A 27,843-nucleotide genomic window follows, 5' to 3' on the forward strand; every position below is an offset into this window, starting at 1 on the left:
TCTCTCTCTCTCTCTCACACACACACACACACACACTCCGCCCAAAAGACAAAGTGAGACCCAGAAATCACTGTGCAAAATTGAGGTGGGATCCACTTAGCTGGCATTCCTGGCCTGTCCACTTAGCTCCATGTTCATGTTCAAGGCCTATCTCAGGTGCCCCAGCCCCCTTTGAGTGCTTTATCTTTTACTTGGCCTTAAGCAGATCTTGTGGTTTCTCTTTGCCCTCTTTTCCCGGGGTCCTTTTCCACTGGGTTGTGTGCATGGGCACTGGCCAGGGCAGCTGAATCAGTGGAAGTGTCAGGAAACACTATGGATATTTGAGGCCAGCTGCTGTAGGGTAGGGGGCAGGCAGCAGCCCAGCCTCAACCTCCCTAAGTAGCCACAGCCTGTCTCTGACACTGCAGATGTGCGAGGCAGGAGAAGAATCACCCCAGTCACATACTATGGGCCAGATCAGCCAGAAGAGGCAGGAACAGGTTCCACCCCCACCTCAATTTTGCACAGTGATTGCTGGGTCTCATTTTGTCTTTTGACAGGGTGTGTGTGTGTGTGTGTGTGTGTGTGTGACAGACAGACAGACAGACAGAGACAGATATCAATCCATGGACCCTCCCTAAAAGGCTTTGCTTAAAAAGAATTTCTGTTTTTACCTTTATTTGTGTGTGTGCATGGGTGTAGAGGTCAGAGGACAACTTGGGGGAGTCAATTCTCTCCTTCCACCATGTGGGTCCCAGGATTTGATTTAGTTCTGCTGGCTTGGCAGCAAGGTCCTTCACCCACTGACACCTCTCACTAGCCCAGCTCCCTGTGTTTCAAATTTAGTTTTGCTGTGGCTCCAGCTACTTGTGAGTTATATAGAAACTGCGTGGCCTGCAGGACCTTCCCAGAGGCTGGCCAGGACCCCAAGTTGTGTTTTGGAAGGAAGTTGTAGGGAAGGAACAGAGTTGCACAAAATTCTTTCACTTTGTGGCCCTGCCTTGCCCCAGGCTCAGTGGTTTCTCAGCAGCAGGCAGGATGGGCTTTGTTCTGGGGTCCCTGCTGAGTGCAGAGGGTCTGGGGAGCTGGGCCCATCCAGTTGATCTAACTCTTCAGATGTCCCTGTGCAAAAAGAGCCCAGACTGAAAGAAAAATAGATACCTAATGTTGATGTGGAAGGTGCCAGAAGGTGGTGAGGTTAGCCAGGATGGCCTCATGTTGCTGTAGCTGTTTTGGCGTGCAGGATGTCCAGTGAACTCAGCAGATGCTCACTACCAGTCACATCCCAGCCTGAGGTTTTTTGATTTTATGTTTTGTTTGTTTGTTTATTTTTGAGACAGGGTCTCACATAGCCCTGGCTGACCCCAAATTCTTATGTAGCCAAGGATGACCCTGTACTCCTGATTTTTCTGCTTCAACCTCCCAAGTGCTGGAGTGCTGGGGTGACAGTCATGTGCCACCAAGCCTAGTGCAGTGTTCTATGTTCTAGGAGACAGTTGTCTAAATATTCCCCAAATTTGTAAACCTGTCCTCATTTTGTGTGAGCAGAGGCTGTTCATGGGTGTGGCACAGTGTAAGGAAGGTATCAGGGTCGCTCTTGTGATCCTCACAGACTGGGCAGGACAGGCTCTGGGCCAGATACTCCTCTATGACCAGTTCCTCGGTTGCAGCTAAAAGCAGTGGTGACATGGGAACACAGGACCAGGGCTGCATACCAAGAAAACTTTATTCACAGACACTGAACTGTGAGCTTCCTTTCATTTGAATGGGTCACAAATCTTTTGACCTTTGATGCCTTCCTGCCACTTGAAAAAAGGTTAAACTGCAGCTAGCTGGCAGACAACATAAAACCAACAGCTGACAGCATCTGTGTCCTACGGTCCAACTAGGTGTGTGGTCAGGTCAGAAGCTTGGAGCCACATCCCAAACCAACAGCCATCTTTGTTTTCCCGGTTTTTTGTTTTGGGGTTTTGGGGGGGGGCAGGGATTGAGACAGGGTCTCCATGTAGCCGCAGCTGTCCTGGAACACCTGTCCTATGTAGACCAGGCTGACTTCAATCTCCCAGAGATCTGCCTGCCTCTGCCTCCTGAGTGCTGGGATTAAGGTGTGGACCACCACTTTCTTCTCTTTACACAGGATTTCAAACCAGAGTTCCCAAGCAAAACCTAACCCTGAGCAGATTTATTCACCCTTAGTGTGAGCTTTCCTCTGAGATACTGAACTCAACTGGTCTTCCTTCTACATCCCCACAAATGTTCTAGAAATGTCTATAACCCTCCAGAAACTTCTAGCTTCTAGCCCCCCCACACACACATACACACACTCCCAGCCCAGTGGTAACCGTCACCAAGGGCTTTGCACAGAAATGATGCAGTTCTGTGAGGTCCCAAATGGGGATCCAGTCTGGTGTAGAATCCACACTGCAGTGCCTGCCATCCTGCTCCACGCTCCGCTTGTCCTGAGGTCTGCTCTATCTACGGGCCTTGCCTAAGCCATGACTGACAGTGTGTACGCAGCCTTCCTAAAACAGGCTTCCTCCCATTGCCTCTGCCCTGGTCCCCCTTGCTGCCCCCCCACAAGAGCTCCCGGGGGTTGTGTGGCTCCCCAGGTTCACGGCTGTAAATGTCACGTAGAACTTTACCTTGTACATTCCCCTGCCCAATTTTCTCAATCATATTGCAATGACACGTCACTTCTGAGGAAAGAGCCTGTGTGTTCTGTGGCGTCTATTTTGTTCCTAGTTGGTGTTTCTCAACACTTAATACCATCTTTTTTTAATATTTATTTTAAAGTTTTATGTGTAAGAGTGCATTGCCTGTATGTATGTAAGTGCACTGTGTGTGCGATGCCCATGGAAGTCAGAAGAGGGTGTCAGATACTCTGGAACTGGAGTTATGGATGGTTGTTAGCCTCCATGTGGGTGCTGGGAATCAAACCCAGATCCTCTGCAAGAACAGCCAGTGCTCTTAACTATTGAGTCTTCTCGCCAGCCCCTTAATACCATGTTTTTGTTTTTTTTAAAAAAAAATGGAGATAAGGGGCTGGAGAGATGGCTCAGTGGTTAAGAACACTGACTGTTCTTGCAGAAGACCTGGGTTCAAATCCCAGCACCCACATGGCAGCTAACAACTGTCTGTAACTCCAGTTCCAGGAGATCCGACAGCCTCTTCTGTCCTCCTTGGGCATTGCACGACACAGGTGCACTTACCTACATGCAGGCAATACACGCATACACATAAAATAAAAAAAAATTTTTAAATGGAGATTAAAAAGTCAATATAGCATAAAATTAGCCTTCAGTGTTTTTCATTTGTGTATATGTGTGAGTATGTGCATACATGTGCATGTGGAAACCAGAGGGCAGCTTGCAGGTGTTGGTCCTCTCCTTCTAACACATGGGTGGTGGGGACTGAATGCATGGTCAGGCTTGACAGCAAATGCCTTTACCTGTTAAGCCTTCTCTCTGAACCCTTTTTTGTTGTTTTCTGACAGAATTTTGTAATGTAGGTCAGGCTGGTCTTGAACTCCTGATCTTCCAGCTTCTGCTTTCCAGATGTTGGGGTGACAGGTGTGTGCCACCATACCCCAACTACTGCCTGCCTTCTCATAGGCCTCTGTATATAAAATGACTATGCACCCATAAATTACTTAATTTTAGAGAGACACATTTAAATACAATCATGGCAACTAACGGTGAATTAATATGCCTGCTAATGCCTTGTGCTGTGATGATTTTCCACCAGTGTAATTACCTGTACTAAAACCTGCAGAAGCCACTGCATCTGTGTTGAATGCAAGCGTCATTACTTCACCCTTCTTTTTTTTTTTTTTTTTTTTTGGTTTTTTTGAGACAGTGTCTCCCTGAAGCCCAAGCTGTCCTGGAACTCTCTATGTAGACCAGGCTGGTCTTGAATTCACAGAGATCCGCCTGCCTCTGCCTGCTGGGATTAAAGGCATGTGCCACCACGCCTGGCTCATTTAGTTCTTTTGGATGGTGCTGGGGATGGAACCCAGGGCCCCTCACAGGCCAGGAAAATCCCCACCACTGAGCTAGAGCCCTAGCTCTTTTGTAAAATTTTATTTTGGGCCTGGTGTGGGGGCACATACCTGTTATCTGAGCACTGGGGAGGTGGAGGCAGGGGGATCAGGAGTTCAAGGTCATCCTTGGCTATTACAGTGAATTCTAGACCAGCCTGGGTTACACAGACACCCTGTCTCAAAGCAAACAAACAAACAAACAAACAAACAAACAAAAAAAAAAATATATATATATATATATATAGAGAGAGAGAGAGAGAGAGAGAGAGAGAGAGAGCGCCAGGGATTTGAGAACATTTTACTCCATTTTTTTCCCCAAAATTATCTTGGGCTGGACTTTGGGAGTTGACTTAATACAGAGCTAGGAATGAATGGAGACACAGAAACAGGACAGGACAAACCCCAGCCGTCCTGGACACACCAGTCACGTGCTGCCGTTTCCCTGGGCCTGGGATAGTGTCAGGGTGGAAGCAAGGACAGCGTGCCTCAAATCTGGATGTAACCAGTCTCCCAAGATAAGGCCTCAATTATGTAGCCCAGGCTGTCTTCAAACTGGAGATTCTCCTGCCTCAGTCTCCAGCCATGTGTCACCTCCCTGCCTGCCCATCTTCTGTGACACATTTCATTTTTATGTTCTTGTAATGAACAAGGACTAGTTAGACAAAAAACCTAAAGCCAAGCCAGACATGGGTGCACGCCCATCATCCTAGCACTGGAGGGTACAGGTGGGAGGATCAGGAGGTCAGGGTCATTCTTAGCTACATAGTACTGTGGAGGCTAGCCTGGCCTACTTGAGATCTTGTCTCAGAAAGGGAGAGAAAAAGGGGAGGGAGAGAACTGGGTGGTTTAGTGGCACATACCTGTGATTTCATTACTTAAAAGGCCGAGGCAGTAGAATCACAAGTTCAAGGCCAGCCCAGGCTACATAGTGAGACCCTGTCTCATAATTTTTTTAAAAAGTAGGGAAAAGACCAAACCATGTGGAGGGGGGTGTGACCATGAACGATGGGGGTGTGTGTGACCGTGAACGATGGAGGGGGGTTGTGACCATGGACCAGGGGCTTCTGGAAGACTGTCTAGATGGGACTGGTGGTGAGCGGCAGATCTGAGTCCTGTAGAACCCCAAAGCATGGACTCAGGCCTGCCATGTACACCCTGTGTCTGCTGGGGTTGGAAGTGATACTGTGATAGACTGTCAGCCAGGGCACCCCATCCAAAGTGACCAGGACTGGGCAGCACCCCACTTGTTCATGCAGCCCAGTGGACACTGTCCCTTCTTGGACACCCTCTGCTCAGGCTTCATGAACTCTGAATGATGCCACTCCAACCCTGTGTCTATTTTTTCTTAAGAATTTAAAAATTTATGTGTTTGTGCTAGGCGTGGTGACGCATACCTTTCATCCCAGCACTCTGAAGACAGAGGCAGGTGGATCTCTGTGAGATCAAGGCCAGCCTGGCCCACATAGTGAGATCAGCTGGGGGGCTACAGGGAAACCCTTTCTCAGAAAACCAAAAAGCAAAAACAAAACTAAAAAACCAAAAAACCATAAAACCAAAATTATGTGTTTGTGTGTGCCTGTGTGTGTTTATGTGCACCATGTGTGCAGGTGTCAGAGGAAGCCAGAGAGCATTGGATCCCCTGGAAATGGAGTTCCAGATGATTGTTAGGCTCTGTGTAGGTGCTGGGACCCAAACCCAGGTCCTCTATAAGAGCAGCCAGGGTCTCCCACTGAATATGGAGCACCCCTGTATGGCTCAGCTGAATGAATAGTGAGCCCCAGGGACATTCCTGTCTCCCTGTCCCAAGAGATGGGATCACAGGACACCCCACCACTGCTGGCTTTCTGCTTGGGTTCTGGGAATTCAAACTCATGTCCTTATGCTTGCATAGTGAGTGCTTTACCAACTGAGGCGGCTCCCCAGGCCCTCAACCCTGTTGCCAAAGGATACTGGTGTTGGACCTCCGTGCTCCTGGCCTCAAACTTTGAAGGCTCAGAGCCTCAAGCAGCACTTGACTCTCTTTTCTCATGTCACACGTCGGACCATCACACATCCATCCCAATGCCTACCCAGAGTCTGAGCATCTTGCCCCTTCCCCTAACTGTCATCCAGCATGGGCTGCCCTCCAAGGTGCTCTGTTTGCTTCTACCTTCCTCTCCCTCCTTCACCTCCTCCATGTCCTCCTCCTCCTCCTCCTCCTCTTCCTCCTCCTCCTCCTCCTTCCTCCTCCTCCTTCTCCTCCTCCTTCTCCTCTTCCTTCTCCTCCTGTCTTCTTAAGCCTTGGGATGATCTGTGGAGACTTAGTCCACTAGGCTCTACTCACCACCCATAGTCCTGCCCTGGGGCCTTTGCACCAGTGGACCCTCCACTCAGAGTCCCTCCCTCAGCTGACCAGTGCATCCTGACGCTGCTGTCACTGTGGAGCCTGCTCAGGAAAGCAGCAGGCTACCCTTTCAGGACTGAACCCCAGGCAGCCTCCTTCTCCCCATCTTGGCTTTCTTCTGCCTCTGCCACTTACCTCTGATAGACACCTTGTAACTTCTCCCCTTAGTGTCTCCCCTCCCCTAACAGCACCCCACACCTAGTAGATGTAGATCGTGAGCCCCACGCAGCGAGGGGCTGGCATGTGTTTTGGTTGTAGGGCAGTGCCTGGGCCTTGCTGGCATTCATCCCTATTTCTTATTTTATTTTTTGTTACATTTATATATTTGCAAGTGTGTGCATGTACATTTGTGAGTGTTCCATGGCACATGTGGAAGTTAGGACATCATGTGGCTTCTGGGCATTGAACTCAGGGTCATCAGGCTTGGCTACAGTGCCTTTACCTGCTGATCCCTCTTACTGACCTTCAGTGCCTATTTTTTGATTGACACCTAAGAACATACAGGTAGGTTCTCTTCATTGATCACCCTTTGGGATAGGAAGTTTGAGGGTGGCTGCTCTGCCTTCAAGGCCACCTCCCAAACACAGAGGTCAGGGCCCATGGCCGTGGCCCCAGCGTGGCAGCCAAAGTCTGTAACTGACTCCATCACTGCCTCAGCAAACACCCATCCCAACGCATCGCTGGGCACCGCTTGGCAGCCTCAGCTTACCTGAGGTGGGGAAGGCACGCCCATTTCCTCTTGTATATTCTAGAACTTTCTCCCAGATGATATCTTAAGAAAACAAAGTTTTTGTGCAGTGGCCTTGTCTGTCCCCAAGGCCCAAGTTGCTCTGAGAGCCACAGGACACTTAGTTTGTACCCATACTTATCAGTCTATGTGCTTGAACAATCTGGAAAGTTGACCCAAGAGGCCGGCCCCCAGGCTCCCTGCCTAATTGAAATGGTTTCAGGGGCTGGTGACATGGCTCAGTGGGTTAAGGTGCTTGCCACTAAGCCTAAAAGATGAGGGTTTGATCCCCAACCCATTTAAGGGAGGGAGAGAATCAACTCCCACAAATATTCTCTGACCTGTACATGTTCCCCATCCCACCTAAATAAATATAAATGTGTTTAAATTTTTATTGAATTTTTCTGTATTTCATACAGAAAATCATATTTATAGCCCCTCCCCTTTGGCACCTCCCATGCCCCCCTACTGGAGTTCGTACAGACTGTCATTTGTATTAAGGCCTATTATGTAAAGTTAGTGTCCCTGGAATGTCCCTCAGAGCAAGTTCATCCACTAGGGTTTAGTCAGCCTGTCTAGCATCTCTCCCTTCAAGAAGATCAGCTCGTCCTCACCCAACAGTAATCAGCTGCCAATAACTCTTTAACTAAGATTGGGGCCTGCTGTTCATTTCCACAGTTCTGTGCTGGGTTTTTGTCTACCTAAGTTTGCATGGGTCTTGTGCATACTGACACCATTGCTGTAAATATGTTTTAAAGGAAATGGTTTAAGATCTTGACTGGGAGCTGTGCGCTCTGGACACAGCCTGGGCTGTGCAAGCCATGGTCAGAGTCATCCCATGCTGGATACAGCTGTGCTGCCAGTTTGGGGGGCTGCAACCTTGTGTCCCTCCAGGGCAGGGTCTATGAAGTGGCCAGGTCCCAACTCTTCCCGTTTCCTCTCTCTGGGGATGGCAGAGGGCGTGGTAAGTCACTGGTGTCCCCTGAGGCAGAGCTGGTTCCTCCTTCACAGATATGATGGCCTCCAGTCTGTGAGTTCGGGATCGACCTTGTATGGAACACTTTTCTTAGTCTAACCTCTGGTTCTTGAATTCTGCCTAGAAAATAGTTCTGCAAATTTGCTGATTGTTTGAAGGTAAATCTGCCCCATGTCTTGGAGCAAGAGGCCTGGGACGGGTGACAAGGGCTCCTGGGATGCCCTGGGCATCATGGCCAGCTCTGTGCATCTCCCAAGCAAATATGGGGAGCTGTTGTCCCTCCCGGTTACTATAGAGAAGAAATTGTTTGTCTTGCTGTTCAGGCCTCTGAAAATAATAGATTACATATTTGCGAGTTTCTTTTTTTCTTCTTCTTCTTTTTATTTTAGATCTGGTTAACGTGAGATACAGAAGTTGCCCCGGGGATGACATTGTTTAGTTTGGGAAGTATTCTCATGGTTGCCTGGTAACGGGCGCTTGGAAACAGGAGTGGACTTGGTTGCCCCTGGCAACTGTTGTTACTCAGCAAACAATGAGGCCGGGCAGGCACACTGCGCCAGGACTTTCCAGCTCCCAGCGAGCATCTACATGCTTTTCTCTTGATTAGATGATGTCGGGGTTTGGGGGGTGTAAAGGTAGGTAGGACTCCCCTGGAGGTCCACAGGGGAGAGTTGACATTTCTGTGTATGGGGGAGCTGTTCAATGATCAACTTCTGCCCAGTTGATCTGCCCTGAATGGTCCCCAACTGCTGGCTTAGTTTTCTGTTTTCTTTTGCTTTTGTTTTTTGGAATTTTGTTTCTTTTGTTTGAGGCAGGGTCTCCTTTGTAGCCCCAACTGGTCTGGAACTCACTATGTACACCAGGCTGGCCTCAATCTCATGGAGATCTGCCTGCCTGTCCCTACCAAGTGCTGGGATTAAAGGTGTGCACCACCAAGCCTGCTTGGCTCATGAAATTTTTTTTTAATCTAATATAAGCTGGTGTTTCTAAAGCCTCGAATCAGTGACCACCCTACCATCAGAGAACACTGAGCACAGCACTAACCCCCCGTTTCCATGTGGACAAACTCCAAATCAGAGTTGGCTGTTGGCCGAATCTGAACCCAAAACCCTTTGGATCCTGGGGTGACCCCCACAGGACACGCTTGTGATTGTTTTATGACAGGTGCCTTGCCCCAGTCACTTCCTAACTGGGGTGGATGAGGCTCAGATAGACCCTCTGCCTCCCACCCCTCCTGGCTGGCAGAGAAGGGACTGTTTACCAGGACCGGTTGCTGAGGTAAACACACCTCAGCTCACCCCAGGCCAGCACATCCACCTCCCTCTGGCCAGCCCGCCCCCATGCAGGGCCATGACTGGAAGCTGTGGGACCTCAGCCTCCACCTGCGTCTCAGGCCCTGCCACAGTGAGTCCCCTGTGGCAAGTGCTGAGACAGCAGTGGACACAATGCCCCCTCCGATGGCTCAGCAGCCCAAGCTCCTCCTGCCCTTTGTGCCAACAACTCAGCGACTCTCAAGACTGTTTATTAGTCATTTTAAACATTTAATTCACTTTATTTTTTCTCAGATAAAGGCCCTAGGTAGTAGTCACAGCTAGAGCCTGGTTCCTCTGCATGGAGACTCTGGTGTGGGTTTTCACAAGATGGTTAGTGAATTCCTGATGGATGGGGAGACTTAGTGAAGACCGTCTCTTTCCAGAGGTCAGGGGTCAGGTAGCTGTAGGTCTTAGAGATGGCATCAAAGATGGCCTTGGCCAAGTTGCCTGGGTGGCAGTGCCTCCCTGGCTGGTGTGTAGTGGTCATCAGCAGCAGCCTCCTGGACACAGGAGCAGAGACGATGCCAGTGCCTCTGGGGGCAGGGATGAGGTGCACCAGCACAGAGCCACAGCGGCCTGTCACCTTGCTTGGGATGGTGTGGGACTTGCCAATATTATTTCCCTCCTAGTCTCTCCGCACAGGGACAATGGAAAGCTTGGCCAAGATGCTGGCCCCTCGAATGGCCATGGCCGCCTCCTTGGAGCACTTCACACCCAGACCAACATGACTGTTGTAGTCCCCGATGGCGACAAAAGCCTTGAGCCTCTTTGGCTGGCCAGCCCTGGTCAGCTTCTGCACCAGCGTGATCTTTAAAACCTCATCCTGAAGGGATATCTGCCCCCAGGAAAAAGTCAGTAATCTGATTCCTTAATGGGCAGGAAGGGCAGGTAGCTCTCCTTCAGGGACTTGTCCTTCATATCCTTGGCCAGGCAGCCCAGCTGGGCGACTGGGATCCACTCCTTGCCTTCAGCTTTGTCTCCACGAGCCCCACGGCCTCAGCCACAGCCCCAACCTGAGCCCTGGAGACCGCTACCAAATCCTCCATGGAAGCCGCTGCGGCCTCCCAAGCCTGGGCCCCTGGTCCTCGGGGCCTCCCACTGCACCAGCATCACCCACTGTTTGGTGTTTCCCAAAGAAGCAGGACTCTTTACTGTCTTTCTATTTTGAGGTTGATCTTATCACAGATTGATGTTCCTGTCATGTGAAAATAAATGCGAGCTTCCTGAGTGGCTCTGTCAGGTATGTGCAACGATTAAAATCCAGTGGGCTGGACTTCGTGGCACACAGCTGTCAATCTAGCACTTGGGAGGTAGAGACAGGAGGATCAGGAGTTCAGGATCAGTCTGAGCTATGTAGTGAGTTTGGAGCCAGCATGGGCTACTTGAGACCCTATCTCAAACCAGGAAAACAACCAAGCACAACCTGTTTTTGCCTTTAAATTGATTTTGTTACATTTGTATTTATTGTGTGTTCATTGTGGGGTCAGAGGACAACTTGTCAGTTGTGGGGTCAGTTCTCTCCTTCCACCATGTGGTTCCTGGAAATCGAACTCAGGTCATCAGATTTGGTGGCAAGTGGTACCCACTGAGCCATCTCACCAGAGCCAAACTAATTCGTTGGAAATGCTTGCTCCTCTGAGTCAGGCTTTGGTACCTGGGTAAATACCTTTGTAGCAATCCTCCTGCCTCAGCCTCTGATGAAGAAGATAACAGACATTAGCGACCACACCTGACTTGGTTTGGGGGTATTTTTGTTGTTGTCAAGACAGGGTCTCGCTAGGTTGCCCAGGCTAGCCTAGAAATCCCTCTGTAGCCCAGGCTAGCCTTGAACTGGAAAGCCTCCTCCTTCAGCCTCTTTAGTGCTGGGATGATAGATGTGTACCACCACACTGGGCTCTAGAAACTTATAAAGGAAACAACTAAGGCTGTGCTGCTATTTTGCATTCTCCTTGCCGTGGGCTTAGAGAGCAGGTCTGTGAAGTGACCGAGGCCAGGAGCCAAGTGCCCCATCAGGCTTTGTGACATTTATCACAAAACCCTCTGTTCTTCCTCTGGCCCCTCTGAGCCCTAAACGGTGATGATGACTTTAAAATGGCCATAGGTCCCTCAGAAGCACCCTTTTCCCCCAGTGATGACCACCATGGGCTGGTGGCCTCTTCCTTCTCTCCGGGCTGTGTTGTTTCTCTTTTTGTCCTTCCTTCCTTCCTTCCTTCCTTCCTTCCTTCCTTCCTTCCTTCCTTCCTTCCTTCTTTCCTTCCCTCCCTCCCTTCCTTCCTTCTTTCCTTCCCTCCCTTCCTCCCTCCCTCCCTCCCTCCCTCCTTCTCTCCCTTTTTCTTTCTTGAGAATCCCTTGGCTTGGAACTCACTATGTAGACCAGCCTGGCTTCGATCTCACAGAGATCTGCCTGCCTCTGCCTCCTGAGATTAAAGGTGTGCATCACCATGTTTGTTTTGTTTGTTTTTGAGATGGGGTGAGGGTCTCACTATGTTGCCCAGACTAATTTCAAACTCACAGCAATCATCTTGCCCTAGCCTCCCAAGTATGGGATGACAGGTGCATACCATCATGCCTGGCACTTACAACTGAGCCATCTGCTGGTACACAGGGCTAGCCTCTGCCATCCCACACTGGCCCTTGACACCCCCCCCAAAACATCAGAGATTCTTTTGACACACATCTATTGGTGACCCCACTGAGGCCCCCTGGTGCCCAATGCCCGCATTCTCCATGGTTGGTAGGTTGGTAGGTTAGGTTTATGAGCCAGAGAGTGAAAATTTATTTATGCTGGGCATGGTGACACATGCCTTTAATCCCAGCACTTCAGAGGCAGAGGCAGGCAGATCTCTGTGAGTTCAAGGCCAGCCTGGTCTACATAGTGAGTTCCAGGTCAGCTGGGGCTACAGGGAGACCCTGTCTCAAAAAAGACCAATATTTTTTTTTATTGTATGTGTATGAGTGTTAAATGCACCACATGTGTACAGTGCCCACAGCTGCTAGAAGAGGGTATAAGAGCCCCTGGAACTGGAGTTAAGGGTGATCCTTAGCCACCATCTGGGTGCTGGGAACCCAACCTGAGCAAGAACAGCCAGTACTCTTTAACTGCTGAACCAGCTCTCCAGCCCCAAGACTTGTCACCCCAGAAAGGCAGAGCTGGCTGGCAAGAAGGTGCTGTATAGGAGGTGTGGTCATCCCAGGTATAAGGAGGCAGGGGCCTGCCTAAAGTAGGGGACTGAGCCCCTCCCCAGAAGGGGGGCACAGTGATGGGAAGTGGCAGGAGAGACTGGGACAGACACTTTGACCTGAAGCCCATAGCCACCACATGGCAACAGGTGTAAAAGGTGATGAACCATGGTGGCCAGAGACACTGTCCTAAGATAGGGCCCCTGTGATGTGAACTTGTCTGTGCACAGAGCCCCACAGTGGGCAACCGGGCTTAGCTGAGGGCTCATCCCTCCTTCTAAGCAAAAGGTTCTAGAACCTTCTAAAAGGGGCCAGGAGACTATTTCTATATTTTAGGGTTTTGCTGGTCTCTGTCTCCACTCTAGTCCCCTTGTAGCATAAAAGTTGTCATGGGAATTGGAGGGTGTTGGACAGTAGATGGGGCAGGGAGCCCAGGACCCTGGTTTATCCCAGCACCTCAAGGGAAAAAAAGATCAAATCCCATTTCTTTAAGACTGGTGTCCCCTGTTATGGTAGTAGCCCCATGAATTGAAGGAGGCTGGCTAAGAATGTTCCAGTCACACCAGGCTCTGAAATGAGACCCTGTGACCTAAGGGACTGCCAGTGGCCCCCACTGCCCAGGCAGAGCCTGGCCTGTGGCTCCCCTGAAGGAAGGACATTTGGCCACTGAGGAAGGCCCAGTGGTTACTGAAGGAAAAAGGAATCCAATTATTATTACATTTATTATTATTATTATTTATTTATTTAATCTCTGTGTGTGGAGGTCAGAGGACAACTTGAAGGAGTCAGTTCCCACCTTCCACCATGTGGGTCCCTGGGATGGAACTCAGGTGGTCCGGCTTGGTGGCAAGTGCCTTTACCTACTGAGTCATCTCACCAGCCCAAAAAAGGAATTTGAATTCTTAAGGTGCTTTAATGGCAGAGAAAATCGGAGCCAGCTCCAACCCTGAAATTCCTTTGGTACAAAGACAAAAATGCCTGAGGCTGTAGCTCGGTGAACAGAGCTCACCCAGCACACACTAGGCCCCAGGTTCAGCTCCAGCACCCCAGAAACCTGGCACAGTGCTGCCTGTTACATCAGCACAGGGCGGTGAAGGCAAAAGGATCAGGAGTTCAGGGTCATCCTTGGCCTATGTAGGGAGCTGGAGACCAGCCTGGGCTAATGAGATCCTATCTAAAAAAAAACAAAAAAACAAAAAAAACAAACAGGGAAAGAGCTGAGGGGTGAAAGCAGGCACCCCAAAGGTTCAGGTGAAGAAAGGATCATGGGGTCCCCTGGTTCTTTCCACATGGCGGCCTCCTCAGACCTTAGCAGTCCTGGTGACCAGGGGGTGCAGGGTCTCTGGGGATCTCTGGGATCCCCTAGCCCCTGGATCTCAGCTGGGGTAACTCTGCCCTTGGGGGACCCTGGGCTTTGTGTGGGGATGTGGCTGACACATAGGACAGCTCCAGATATGGAGTGGGTGTAGGCCACAGAAGCCCCAGAGAGCAGATTGCACATTGCATTCTTGGGGCCCAGTACCTCGGAAATCACCTGCAGCCAAAGAGTCAGAGGCAAGCAGCCAACTAGTGGGAACCAGGACACTGCCCGCCCCCATGGTCCCAGGGGACAAGGTGAGCTCCCTTGGACAGATGAACAGAGGGACAGATGGGTGGACAAAGGGATGGAAGGACAGAGGCTCGGGACAGAAAAGAGATTGCTTAAGGTCGCAGTGAGTCAGGGTGGCCAGGGACAGCCCAGCTATGGCTCATGGCTCCTGAAGCGGACAGTTGCTAGGCAACCCAAGAGTTTTTCTTGTAAACAGGGCGCACTGCCATGCAGATCCAGCTGGCATAGCCCCAACCCCAGCACGGCTGCAGCCTGTGGCTCTGCTGCCCCTCACAGACACCCCAAGATGGTGACAGCCAGGGACAGGCTGGACTCTGAGGTGCAACTGCTTGGAAAAGATTGGCCCATTTCCCCTACTCGAAAACGCCATGAAGTTCAGGGTCAAATGCAGTATTTTGGATTCTGGCTCCCTCTTGGACCATTGACAACCGTGCCAGCCTCAGGGACGATACAGGCCCTGCCCGGCTGGTGACAGCACCCCTCACACCCCTTCCCCTGGCTGCTGGCTCCAAGCATCCTGGAGCCCTCATGAGGGGGACACAGGGGGAAGACAGACAGAGACACACACAAACAGGTTGCCCCAGCCTCCACCAGGTGGAAGAAAACAGAAGACAGAACAGGACAGGGCGAACAAACGACCAGTGAGAGTGACTCCCCGAGCTTGGCAGGCCCTGCCCCTACTCTAGCCAGGAGCACCCTCATAAGAGCGTTCCTAGACCCCAGGGTGAATCTCCAGTGAGTGAGGGTAGAGCATGCAGCCTGGGCCACTGACTGCAGTATTCGCACCCCGAGCTTTGCTCTTGCTTTTGAACTCACAGCTATGTGCGGGGTGTTTTTATTATGGAAATCTTACACATCTGCACAGCAACAAGGAGCCCACCCCACTAGCCATCACTGGGCCATTTATCATCTCTGTGCCCCTACCCTTCCCATCCTCCAAGTTGTTATATTTCTATAGTTTTGTTGTTGTTGTTGTTGTTAAAAGTTGAAGACATAGGCTGGGGCTCAGTGGGCAGAGCTCACCTAGTAAGCACAAGCGCCTGTCACCCCACCTCCCAGAAAATGGAAACAGGAGGATCAGGAGTTCAGGGTCATCCTCAGCTATGCAGTGGGTTCTAGACCAGTCTGGGCCATATTCGGCTCCCTGTCTCAAAAAGTGAGTTACCACAATCTAATTCATAACCCTTTTCCTGAAGAAGAATATTTGGATTTTTTTCACTAGTGTGGTGATTTTGGCACATGTTGAGCATGTTTGTACAGGCTTGTGCATAGACACATGTCTTCATATCTCTTGGATAATCCCTGGGGAAAGAGCTGGAGGGGTTACAGGACCGGCCTCACTGGAAGAAGTCCCAGCCTTCCCTTTCATCACACCTGTGTGACTTCATACATTACAAGCTCCCACTAAGGTTTTTGGTATTCTGCACCTCAAAGCACCTGCGTGTTATTAAACCTGACACACAGTCTCGCTCTGAAGCCTAGACTGGCCTAGAACTTGTGACACTCCTCCTGCCTCTGCCTCCTGAGCACTGGGATTACAGGTGTTCACTCCTGGGCCAGGACAATGGATTTTATTCTCCCATCTCCTTTCTGTAGGTACTGAGGAAGTGGAACATGATGCCACAGGCTTTGGAGGCCTCTGTATGTCCTTGTCAAGTTCCTGTTGTTGTTTTTTTTTCTTTTTTTTACCCATTTCTCCTAGTAAGTTATTGGTCTTGTTATTGAACTGTAGGTACTTTTTATATATTACAGATAAGAGCCTATTTATGTGTTGGCTTGTTTTTTGAGACAGCGTCTTTCTGTAGCCCCAGCTGGTCTGGAACTCGCTATGTAGACCAGGCTGGCCTCAGTCTCACAGAGATCCATGTACCTCTGGTATTAAAGGCGTGTGCCACCATGCCCAGTTGAGCATAGCTTTTTCTGGGTTCCAGATAAGTCCTTATGCTTTCAAGGCACTTTACTGACTGATCCCTGAGCTGTCTCCCTGGCCCCTCTATTGGTTTAGAATGTTGCATTTGATTTATTAATTTATTGATCTGTATTTTTAATTATTTATTGGGGGAGAGGCACATACCACAGCATGTATGGAAGTCAGAGGACAACTTACAGGAGCCAGTTCTTTCCTTCCACTATATGGGTCCTGGGTGTCAAACTCAGGTTTTCTGGCTTGGTAGCAAGCTCCTGTACTCACTGCTCATGGTCCCATCTCACTGGCCTTTAGTCTTTCATTAATGATTTTTTGTTGTTGTTGTTCTTTTTGAGACAGGGTCTCCCTGTAGCCACAACTGTCCTGGAACTCACTATGTAGACCAGGCTGGCCTCTAACTCACAGAGATCTGCCTGCCTCTGCCTCCCGAGTGCTGGGATTAAAAGCATGTACCACCACGCCCGGCTCATTGATTTTTTTTTTTTTTTGCTTATGTGTTCAAAGAAATCTGCCTAAGTATTTGTCTTATATCTTGTTTTGTTTTCTTATCTTTTTGTTTTGTGTTGAGACAGAGTCTCATGTAGCTCAAGCTGGCCTTGAGCTCCATATATAGCAAAGGATGACCTTGAACTCCTGATTCTCCTGCCTCCACCTCCCTCCAGAGTGCTGTGATGCTGGGGCAGGCACGGTCTACCTCACACCTCTTAAATTCATCTTTTGAAACCAGTGTTAAAATCTGGTCATTCACTGTGTGACTCTGGCTCCATCTAGTGGCCATCATGGGGCAGCACACATAGATAGAACGTGCTTGTGAGAACACACACTCACTCTAGACGTAAAAAGTAACATTAATAGCCAGGCGTGGTGGCACATGCCTTTAATCCCAGCACTCGGGAGGCAGAGGCAGGCGGATCTCTGTGAGTTCAAGGCCAGCCTGGTCTCCATAGTGAATTCCAGGACAGCTGGGGCTACTGGGAGACCCTGTCTCAAAAAGACCACCACCACCACCAACAACAACAACAAAAAAACATTAATATTTCCACCCTTTCTTCTGTGTGTGTTGAGCATGTGTGGAGGCCCGAGGTCTTTCTCAGTTGCTTTCCACCGTAATTTTTGAAATGGGATCTTATGGAACTTGGAACCACTGATTTGGCCAGGCTGCCTGGCCAGCGAGCCCTAGAGATCCTCAGGTGTCCTTTCTAGCACTCAGGTTACCGATGTGCACCCCACACCTGACTTTTTATATGGGTGCTTGGGATTCAAACTCGGGTCCTCACGCTTGAGCAGCAACTCTCGACTCCCACAGCTTCAGCTCCTGGATTCCAAGCTGCCAACTGAGGCAGGGGGCCATCTCGGGGGCCCTTCCTCAGCTGTGTGCAACTGGTACCCTGGCCCCCACCACCTCACCCACCCGGGCTCTCTCTCCATCTCCAGGTCCCAGCATGCAGAGCTCCGAGGATGGAACCGAATCGCCAGCGTCTGTGACTCTGCGCCCAGCAGCGGCTGCCCAGCCTGTACCAGCCTCCCCGCAGGTGACCACGCCCACGCTGCTGTCCCCAGCACGTCCTTGCCTGTTTGAAAGGTGCCACTGAAGGAGCTAGACACAGACCTGAAACCACACCCCAGTCCAGCCGCCCACGCATCTGCTCTCCCAGCAGAGGTTCTCTGGGCCTTAGAAAGGATGCTTTACACAGAGAGAACCCCCCCAAAAAGTTAGAATTCTTAGAATTGCCTCCTCCTCCTCCTCCTCCTCCTCCTCCTCCCCCTCGGGCCGTCCGCATCATGCCAGGCTGTAAACCCATGAACAGTCAGCTGTCAGCCACACTTCTTCACAGCCAAGGGTCAGAAAGGAGGACGCAAGAAGAGGTGGCATCATGGACAGCCACACCCATGAGCCATGCATGGAGCCATCCACCTCCACCACCTCCACCTCCACCTCCACCTCCTCCACCTCCACCTCCTCCACCTCCATCTCCTCCTCCTCCACCTCCACCTCCTCCACCTCCTCCTCCACCTCCTCCCCCACCGCCTCCACCTCATCCTCTTCCATCTCCTCCATCTTCTCCTTCTCCCCGCCCCCATCTCCTCCTCCCCCATCTCTCTCACCATGTGAGGAATGGAACCCAAGGCCTCAAACACACTCCTTTAGAATTGTCAGATGGATCTGGCTGTCCACACCCAGGTAGACACAACCTTGAAACAAACCATGGGACAGAAGGGAGTACACAGGCCATGTGGAACAGTCTGAAAGGTCAATCTCTCAGAGACTCAGCAAGGAAAATGCTTCAGCTAAAAGCAGCCTGGTTCCTCGGAGACAGGGCCAGGCGTCTCAGAGGAGGCAACTCCAGGGTCTTTTCTTTGTTCTCTTGAGGTGCTGAGGATGAACACATGCTATGCAAGGCCTCAGCCCTGAGTTACAGCCCTGGTCTCCCACGCGCTTGTGGTTGTTTTGAGACAGAATATGAAAAATGGCTTCACTGTTTTACTTTGCAATCTTCCCCAGTTTCTTCTTAAAGGGCACTACGAGATTGCTCAGCTTTAGTTCCTGAGCAGACTGTTCTTTGTTTTTTGTTTGTTTGATTGTTTTGCTTTGTGACAGGATCTTACTAAATAGCCCAGGACTAGCCTTGAACTTGCAGTAATCCTCCTGCCTCAGCCTCCCATACCTCAAATATGGGGTTATACTTAGGTTAACCTTTGATATCTTCATTGATGTGTTTTGGGTTTAGTTTGTTTTTGCTATTGTTTTGAGGCAGTCTCCTGTAGCCCAGGCTGACCTTAAACTTCCTATGTAGCCCAGGATGACCCTGAACTCCTGATCCTCCTGCCTCCACCTCCTGAATGCTGGGATGACAGGCCTATGTCACCATGCCTGGTCTATGTGGTGCTGGGGCTGAGCCCAGGGCACATTAGGCAAGCTCTTCCTGCTGAGCTACAGACCCAGTCCCACCTTTTTATTTTGGTTTTTTGAAATGAGTCTTCACTCTATAGCTCAGGCTAGACTCAAAGTCATGTGTGAGTCTCCTGCCTCAGTCTCCTGAGTTCTAGGGTTACAGGTGTGTGCCACCTCTTTACCGTATATGTGTGAGTATAGCGTGCATGCACGTGTGTCCGGGTGCACATAACCTGTGCGTGGTGTGTGACTGCCAGACGGACCATGCTGTGCGTCCTCTTCTGTCTTATTCCCTCAGATCTGGGGCTGGACTGGCAGCCGGCAGAGACCACCCCCTGATCTCTGTCCCTGCAGCACTGGGGTTCCAGGCACATTTGGTCATGCCCGGCTTCGTATGTGGTGCCAGGGATTAGAACCCAGGTCCTCATTGTTGCACAGCAGTGCTCGTCCCCACTGGGCCGTCTCCCCAGCCCCTCCGATGACTTTATTGTTTGTTTCATTTTGGTTTGCTTTTTTTAAAGCAAGGTCTCTCTGTAGCCCCAGCTGGCCTGGAGCTCACTATGTAGCCCAGGCTGACCTCAATCTCACAGAGATCTGCCTGCCTCTGCCTCCTGAGTGCTGGGATTAGAGCAGGCACCACTTACCTGCTCACCTGGCCCTTGTTTTTTTGTTTGTTTTTTTTTGTTTTTTTCTTTTTGAGACAGGGTCTCCCTGTAGCCCCAGCTGGCCTGGAACTCATTACGTAGACCAGGCTGGCTTGAACTCACAGAGATCCACCTACCTCTGCCTCCCAAGTGCTGGGACTAAAGGCGTGCACCACCATGGCTTCCTTGATTGCTTTTTAATTGAGGTGGCATTGACACAATCTACAATAAAGAGTGTAGAGTGGTTTTTATCACAGTCACAGTTTTCAACTCTCCCACCTATCTAGTTCCAGAATGTTCCATCACACCTCCCCCACAAAGGCTCTTCCACATGAGTAGCAGCTCATCCCCTTCCCAACCCTGACACCTATGAAAACTTTTCCTGTCTCTGGATTTCCCTGCTCTGGAGATACATACCATGTGGCCTTTTGTGTCTGGGTCTCAGTAAGCCCGATGTCCTTAAGGTGTGCTGTGGTGTGAGCCAGATCCTCACTCCTCTTCATGGCTGAGTAGCATTCCAGTGTGGAGCTAGACCCCTGTGGCGTATGTCCAGTTATCTGTTGGGGCCCTGTGGTAGTCTCTGTCCTTGTAGTGTTTATTTTGTTGTAGCTCAGGTAACCAGACCTAGTTCCTTATCAGAGCCTTGCTTGACTCATAGTGGCTTCCTTGAACACTAGAGAGCACTGCGTCCTCACTCTCAGGCTCCCAGGAAGCAGCGTGGCCCCCCAGGCCCTCAGCAAGCACACATCCTCCCGTCCCAAGGTCCCTTGGACCCTCATGTCTTCACAGCCCCACTGGCCAGCTTTCTCCATGCAAAACAGCCGAGGTGTGACTTACGACAGTGAGGACTGGGGTTGGAGGTCAGGGACTGGCAGGGGAGGACCCGGCCCCCCATCCCTGGCTCTGAGCATCCTGACCATGGAAGCTCTGAATCACATGCCTTCCTGTGCCTGCCCATCCCACCCCAATCTCAGCAGTGGGAGTGGATCGGCTGGGACGCACCTCGCTGTAGGATTGCCTAGCACCAATCTCCAATGGCTCTGACTGTCCCCTCCCTCTGTCCCTTGCAGAGGGTGCTGGTCCAGGCAGCGGGCTCAACACCCAAAGGTGCCCCGATGCACCCACTCACCCTCCCCAGGGTCCAGCCAGTGCCACAGCAGGTAAGGATGTGATCGTGAGCAATCTCCTGCCTTTTATCTGCAGTCACTCAGGAAGCCCCCCCCCCCTGCTTTTCGAGGTAGGGTCTCACTATGTAGCCCAGGCTAGCCTGAAACTCCCATGTAACCCAGGCTAGCCTCTGTCTCTGAGCGCTGGGATTGAAGACATGCACCACCATACCTAGCCAAAAAAAATTCATTTTTACCACAAATACTAATGCATGCAGCAAGCCATGAAAAGTGGCAGTTCTTTGCTCCCTGTGGCACAGTCTCAGCCGCCTCAGTACCCCTGGGGATTGTAAGGACTGAAGAGTATTCTCAGCTTGCCTGTAGAAAAGGCCAAAGCAGCCATAGTAATGTGTGAGAAAGGGACCAGGTGCCAATCAAACTTTACGAACATGCACAGGGCAGGCTTTGACCTTGGTCTGGCTCTGTCCTTCTCTCCTGAGGGAGCTACAGCCTACACCAGTGAGGTGACCATGTCACAGAGCTGGGGAAGATTTACGGGGTTCACTGAAACAGAGGCTCTGGAGATCCCAGGGACCCAGCCAGAAGCTCTGTGGAAGGAGGGGAACGCAAGTACCATCATAGGCTACTAGAAGCTTCCCCACTCTGAGGGCGGGAGCCTGGCCTGGCCCTAGCACTGTGTGGGCCAGTCAGACTTCCCAGGTGACACAGCTGTGTTTCTCCTCCTTAGGGAGTCTGCACAGCCCAGAGCATCCCAGCAGTGGGTGGACCAGTGCAGACCACATAGCTCCCCCTAGGGGCCCTAGATAGCCATCACCAGCCTGCTGAGGATGACATGGGGCTGCAAAGCCCTGGTTCGCCATCACTTGGGCATCAGCTGGGGCTGAGCTGACTTGTGGGCAGTGGAAGGGGACGGGCCCTTGGAGCGTGTAGGGGACTCCCATCACTCCCTCTCCAGGATCCTTTATGTGGCCAACTCTGTTCCTACCACTGCTGGGACAGGGCACCAGGGTCACCCACAGCCTGCCTGCGGTTGCCAACATCTCTGCCATACCCAGGACATCTAGTTTTTCTGGATGGGAGCCACAGTCCCCTGAGTCCTGCACTCTATGGCTACAGACAAGGGGTACAGCCCTCACAGCATCTCTAGTATGAAGCCCTGGGCTCCATCCCTGGTGTCACATAAAACCAGACAGAGTGGCACATGCCAGTCATCCCAGGACTCAGGAGGTAGAGGCAGGAGGATCAGGAGTTCAGGGTCATCCTGGGCTACACAGAGAGTTCAGGACCAGCCTGGGCTAAATTACACACTGCCTCAAAGATAGATAATTGTTGATCACTAGATGAACAGATGTAGTCCTGGCCACTAGTGGTAGGGCACATCTTTGATTCTAGCATTTGGAAGACAGAAGCAGGCAGATCTCTGTGAGTTCAAATCCAGCCTGGTCTATATAGTGAAACCCTGTCTGTTCTATCAGGACCCTTAGGGGCCGTGGGACCCCACTACCCTTATGGTGGTCTCTCCTGGAGTCTCTAGAAGGGCTGCTGCTGGGTTGGGGAGGCAGCATGGTGTTGGGGTACATAAAGTTCAGTTGAAGTTGTCTTCGGTGATGTTATCTAGAAAAAAGAAGCCATCACATGACCCCTTGTGACCTGTACTCACGTGTTGTTGCAGGTGCAGCACGTGTACCCCGCGCAGGTGCAATATGTGGATGGCGGGGATGCTGTCTACGCCAACGGAGCCATGTAGGTGTTCCCTGTGGGAACTTTGGGGACCCCTGGGCTTCCCACTCCCCTCCCTCCCTCCTTCCCTGGACCCTGTGTGGGTCCCCAAGTCCCTATCCTGCAGTCAGGATGTCACAGCCCTGTCCAGAGTTCAGAACCACAGGCCTTTGAGCTTTCAGCTTCTAGAAAAGTCTGCATTTAAAACAGACCAAACACTTAGCCCTCCCTCTAATGCTGAAGGGGAACAGGCTAGAAAACAGTCCCCTCCAGGCCTGTTCAGCCTCACCTGTGTTAAACTTCCTGAGATGTTGATAAAACTCATTTTCCACTTTCTAATTCTTCTAGAACTTTATAAAAATTGCTCTTCCTCCCTCCCTCCCTCCTTCCCTCCCTTCCTCCCTTCCTTCCTTCCTTCTCTCTCTTTCGTGTGTCTATGTGTGTGTGTACATGCATACGTGTATGAATGCAGGTATGTGTGCATCACAGCATGTGTGTGGAGGCCAGAGGAAAAGCTTGGGTGCCATCTCTCGACCTCTACCTTGTTTGTGACAAGGTCTCTCATTCTTCTCCTGTCCTCACCTCTCATCTTGCTGGAGGACCACAGGGATGGCTCCTCAAGCTTGCCTAGCAGGAGCTTTACCCACAGAGCCATCATCCCGACTCCCGTACTCCCTTGCCTGCTTGCGCTTTCTTTTTATTCGTGTGTGTGTGTGTGTGTGTGTATGTGTGTGCGTGTGTGTGTGTGTGTGTGTGTGTGCGCGCGTGCAGGACCATGGAGGCCAGAAGAGGGCATCCTGGAACTGAAATTTCAGATGGTTGTTAGCTGCCATGTGGGTGCTGGGAACCAAACCCAGGTCCTCTGCAAGAGCAGCTGGTGCTCTTAGCTGCTGAGCCGGCTCTCCGGCCCCTTCACTTTCTTTCTTTGTTTCTCTTTCCTCTTTTATTAGTATATACTAATTATACATAATAATCCCCCTCCCCAGCCGAGCAGCCTACGCCTACAACCCGGATCCCCAGCTCTACGCCCCCAGCAGCGCAGCCTCTTACTTCGAGACCCCAGCTGGTGCTCAGGTCACAGTGGCAGCCTCGTCCCCCCCAGCAGTCCCCTCCCACGGCATGGTGGGCATCAGTATGGATGTCTCGGGGACCCCCATCATGTCTGGCACGGGAGCCTACCTCATCCACGGGGGCATGGATGGAACGAGACACTCCCTGGCCCACACTGCCCGCTCCTCCCCTGCCACGGTATGTACAAAGGCCCTGTAGCCAGAGGGTAACCCTGCTAGACCACTGTGGGCACCGTGAGTAGCCAGGAGCCAGCCAGGTGGTCTGGACTGTCACCAGCTGCTGGTGGACTGCTTCTACCTTGACAGTCAATCTCTGGGGAAGGGGGGTATGGGTTGGTCCATCATAGACTGCCTGCCCTCCAACAGGACGTTGCACCCCCCAGAGGACACAGGCTCCTCAGAGAAACTGCTGCTCCCCTGCCTTAAATACAGCCCTACTTTTGGGGTTTGGGGGGCTTTGCAGGGAGGGGGGAGTTGAAACAAAGTCTCACTGGGTAGCCTAGTCTGGCCAGGAACTTCCCACATATCACAGACCGACCTCAAACTTGCAATCCTCCTGCCTCTGCCTCCTGCGTGCTGGGATTAAAGGTGTGCATCATCATGTCCAGTCAAATCTTTTTTTAAATTAACACATAGTCTTTGGTGCACAGCCCTGTGGGATTTGACATGTGTTGTTCCTGTCAATGCTCACCCTCAGGATTCCCATGGCAGCCCCTTTCCCACAGAAATCCCTCGCAGTATTCCTCACCCACAACCCAGCAGCTTTGGGTCTTTTCCCTCCTTGTGGTTGGACATTTCCCAGGCTGGGTTCTTACACTTCACTGAGGCCTTTGAGTACCCTTCAGGTGGGTGGTGGTGTGAACCCACGTGGGCTGTTTTCATCACAGAGAAGCATCCTGTGCCCAGCCAAGGGCCACTTGGAAGGCTTCCAGCTTGGGGCCATCCTCAAGGAAGCAGCTCTGGGTAGTGAGTGTGCAAATTTCCTTTCTTGGGGTAAATGGCTCCAAGTAGAAGTCCCAGCTCCCACAGTAAGTGTGCTCAACTTTATCTGCAGACACCTGGTAGCTTCCCTATACCTGTGGGTTAAGCCACCCTGCCATGCCTGAGATTTACCATTGCTCTGCTTCCTTGCCAACACTTGGACTTGTTAACATTTTCTATTTTGTTCATCCCAGGAAGTGTGTCTGGGAGCCTCTCTGTGGTTGTAGTTTCCTAGCTGAGGGTGATAGACAGATGTTCGCACACTATTTTGTCTTTACTTCACACACTTGCTTATTGTTTAAGCAGGCTGTTGGTTCCTGGCTGTTGAGTGTGGAGAATCCTTTATGTCCCAGACATACACAGATCCTACATCAGATATGTGGTTTTCAGACACTTCCTCCCTGTGTCTGCTGTGTCTTTGCTTTCTCTGTAAAGTTATTTAAATTTGGAGGACTGGAGAGATGGCGCAGTGGTTAAAGTGCTTAGTGAATGAGCATGAGGTCCTGAGTTCAGATCCCCAGAACCCAGGTAAATGCCAGGTTGGAGTGGCACCTCCCATGGTAAGTCCAGCTTCAGAAGGTGGAGGCAGGGGACCCCAGAGCAAGCTGATGTCAGGAGATTGGCCATATCAGTGAGCTCTGGGTTGACTGAGAGACCCTGAATCAAAGAATAAGGTGGGGAGTGACTGAATGAGAGTCCTAACATCAACCTTGGGCCTACACACACACACACACACACACACACACACACACACGTGAACACATATTCATGTTGTACACATGTTGACACATGCACAATTTACACACGTGCGTGCACACTCCACACATACAGATGAAGAAAAAGAAATGTTACCTATGTAGACATCTTTGAGTTTATCTACATGAGCTTAGAGATTTTTGAACATAGGGGTTTGTGTCTTTCATCAAAACTCTGGAGGTTTTCAGTGTTGTGGCTTCTGTGTACCTCCACTTCTAGAAGCTCTTTATTGATGTTATTATTTACTTTCGTTTTGTGTGCATTGAGTGATTGCCTGTGCGTAGGTAAGTGCACGAAATGTGTGCAGCTCCCACAGAGGCCAGAAGAGGGTGTTGGATCCCCTGGAACTGGAGTTTCAGACAGTTGTCAGCTGCCATGTGGGTGCTGGGACCAAGCCCGGGTCCTCTATGAGACCAGCCAGTGCTGTGACCTCTGAGCCAGCTCTCTAGCCCCAAATTCCAGAATTTCCGCTGCCTCTTTCACTGTTCCTACTCCATCACTGGCCTCCTTTGAAGGGAAGCTACCCCGGTAGTGGTCCCTTCCGTTTGTACATGACTCCTGTCATTCCTTGGGCATATTTCAGTATTTGACTAACTGTCTGGCTCATGAGTCCAGTGGAGTGGCCTGGACCTCGTCGGGCATTTCTGTTGACTTCTCTGTGTATGAACTTCACTTCCTAAGGTACTGAGTGTCTCATTGTTGTCTGTGGAAACTCTTCAGCATTGCCATGTCCATCCGTCCTCCCTCCCTGGATTTGTCATGACAGTTAACTGCATAGTCATCTGTTTGGTGACTTTTCTGGCTCTGCAGTGAAAATCTGTAATCTGTTGTGGGGACCACTGTGCCTGTGTTTGGTTAGTGGGGTGTGCAGCAAGCAGTTTGACAGAACATCTCGATACCAAGTTTGTGGTCGCTGTCGATGGTTGTTGCTGGCCGTAGCTGGTGTTCGATGCAGGGTCCACCCTTGTTACTTATGCTCTTTATCTGTCCTAGGAGCTCAGAGCAATATGGCTCACGTTCTGCCCCCTGCTCACTAGTTCTCTGTAGTAGAGATGTATGGTGCCCAACCCTGCTCTTGCTCCATTTTATTTTATGTGTATGAGTGTTTGCCTGCATATGTGTAAGTGCACTCATGTCAGAAAAGGGTGTCGGATTCCCTGGAACTGGAGTTACAGATGGTTGTTAACCACCATGTGGGTGCTCTTCACCACTGAGCCAGCCCAGTCTGGTACATATTTTAACATCAACAGAGGAGGGCAGTGTATGGAAATCTCACTGATCTGGTTTCAAGATTCTGCATTGCAACTAAATTTTTAAGGATCTACCAGTCCTCAAGTTTGGATAAAATGACTCACGGTAGGAGAGGCATCTGAGGACATGGGCACTGTGCAGCTGTGTCTGTGCGAGGCCAGGTTTTTCCATGTGGTCCAAATAAAACACAGTAATGGGCACGGGTACAGATGCCAGCCTCAGCACCTTCTTCAAGCCAGAGATGAGCAAGATCCCTCAAAATGTGCTGTTTGGTAACTGGAAAAGATAGATAACTATATCATTTATATGTTGTAAATGCATGCCAGCTATGTATTGCATTATAGTTATATATTTGATAAACTACAGTGGGGTGATCTCTGTGAGATCAAAGCCAGCCTGGTCTACATATCGAGTTCCAAGTCAGCTGGGGCTACAAGGAGACCCTGCATAAAAAAACCCTATGATGAATTAATTTTTCATAGATTTCATTTTCCCGTCGTAAACTCTGTGGCAGACGTTGATAGATTTCATTGTTTGCCTGTGGGCTTTGGTTTTGGACTCAGGTCTGTTGTTTACCAGGATGACAGGTGCGTACCACCATGACCCATTTGATAAATTAGCTCTTAAAAATGAAATTTGGGGTCGGGCGTGGTAGCACACACCTTTATTCCCAGCACGCGGGAGAGGCAGAGGCAGGCGGATCTCTGTCAGTTCAAGGCCAGCCTGGTCTACATAGTGACTTCCAGGCCAGCTGGAGCTACAGGGAGATGCTGCCTCAAAAAAAAAAAGAAAGAAAGAAAGAAAGAAAAAGAAATTTGGGCCAGGAGATAGCTCAGTGGGCAAAGTGTCTTCTGTGCAAGCGCAAAGACCTGAGTTCGAGCCCCAGAACCCACAGAAAAAGCCAGGCATGGTGATGCGAACTTGGAGCTTCAGCACAGTGAGGCAGGGACAGGAGGATCCTTAGGGCTCACTGCCCAGCCAGCCTAGCCAGTTAGCGAGCTCCAGCTTCACTAAGGGACCTATCCGAAAAAATAAGGTGAAGATGGGGCTGGAGAACTGGCTCAGCAGCTAAGAGTACCGGCTGTTCTTCTGAGGACCCGAGTTTGATTCTCAGTACCCAGTTCGATCAGGTGCACATATACATACACATACACGTAAATAATAATGGAAATATATATATATTATTATTATTTGGTCATTTTGAGATAGGGTCTCCCTGTAGCCCCAGCTGGCCTGGAACTCGCTATGTAGACCAGGCTGGCCTTGAAC

The 27,843-nt window shown here is 50.7% G+C and overlaps 1 protein-coding gene and 1 pseudogene across 4 annotated transcripts in view; one reads left to right on the forward strand and one right to left on the reverse strand.

The window, feature by feature from the left end:
- Rfx2 (regulatory factor X2) overlaps positions 1-27,843 on the forward strand; it is a 68,069-nt gene that overhangs the window by 10,452 nt on the left and 29,774 nt on the right. For 2 of the 4 annotated variants that reach the window (XM_008836919.3, XM_017799131.2), the window contains exons 2-5: positions 17,568-17,665; positions 20,741-20,830; positions 22,470-22,540; positions 23,503-23,764. In XM_008836919.3, coding sequence (XP_008835141.1) covers positions 17,576-17,665; positions 20,741-20,830; positions 22,470-22,540; positions 23,503-23,764 — 513 coding nt within the window. In that variant the 5' untranslated portion in view covers positions 17,568-17,575. Of the gene's footprint in view, positions 1-17,567; positions 17,716-20,740; positions 20,831-22,469; positions 22,541-23,502; positions 23,765-27,843 lie in introns of those variants that run through there. The other 2 variants (XM_008836918.3, XM_017799133.2) reach the window with 2 other exon arrangements.
- LOC103737196 lies at positions 9,679-10,527 on the reverse strand (annotated as a pseudogene).

The sequence above is a fragment of the Nannospalax galili genome, unplaced genomic scaffold (assembly GCF_000622305.1).
Source record: "Nannospalax galili isolate Female #2095 unplaced genomic scaffold, S.galili_v1.0 scaffold77, whole genome shotgun sequence".
NCBI classification, from domain to species: domain Eukaryota; kingdom Metazoa; phylum Chordata; class Mammalia; order Rodentia; family Spalacidae; genus Nannospalax; species Nannospalax galili.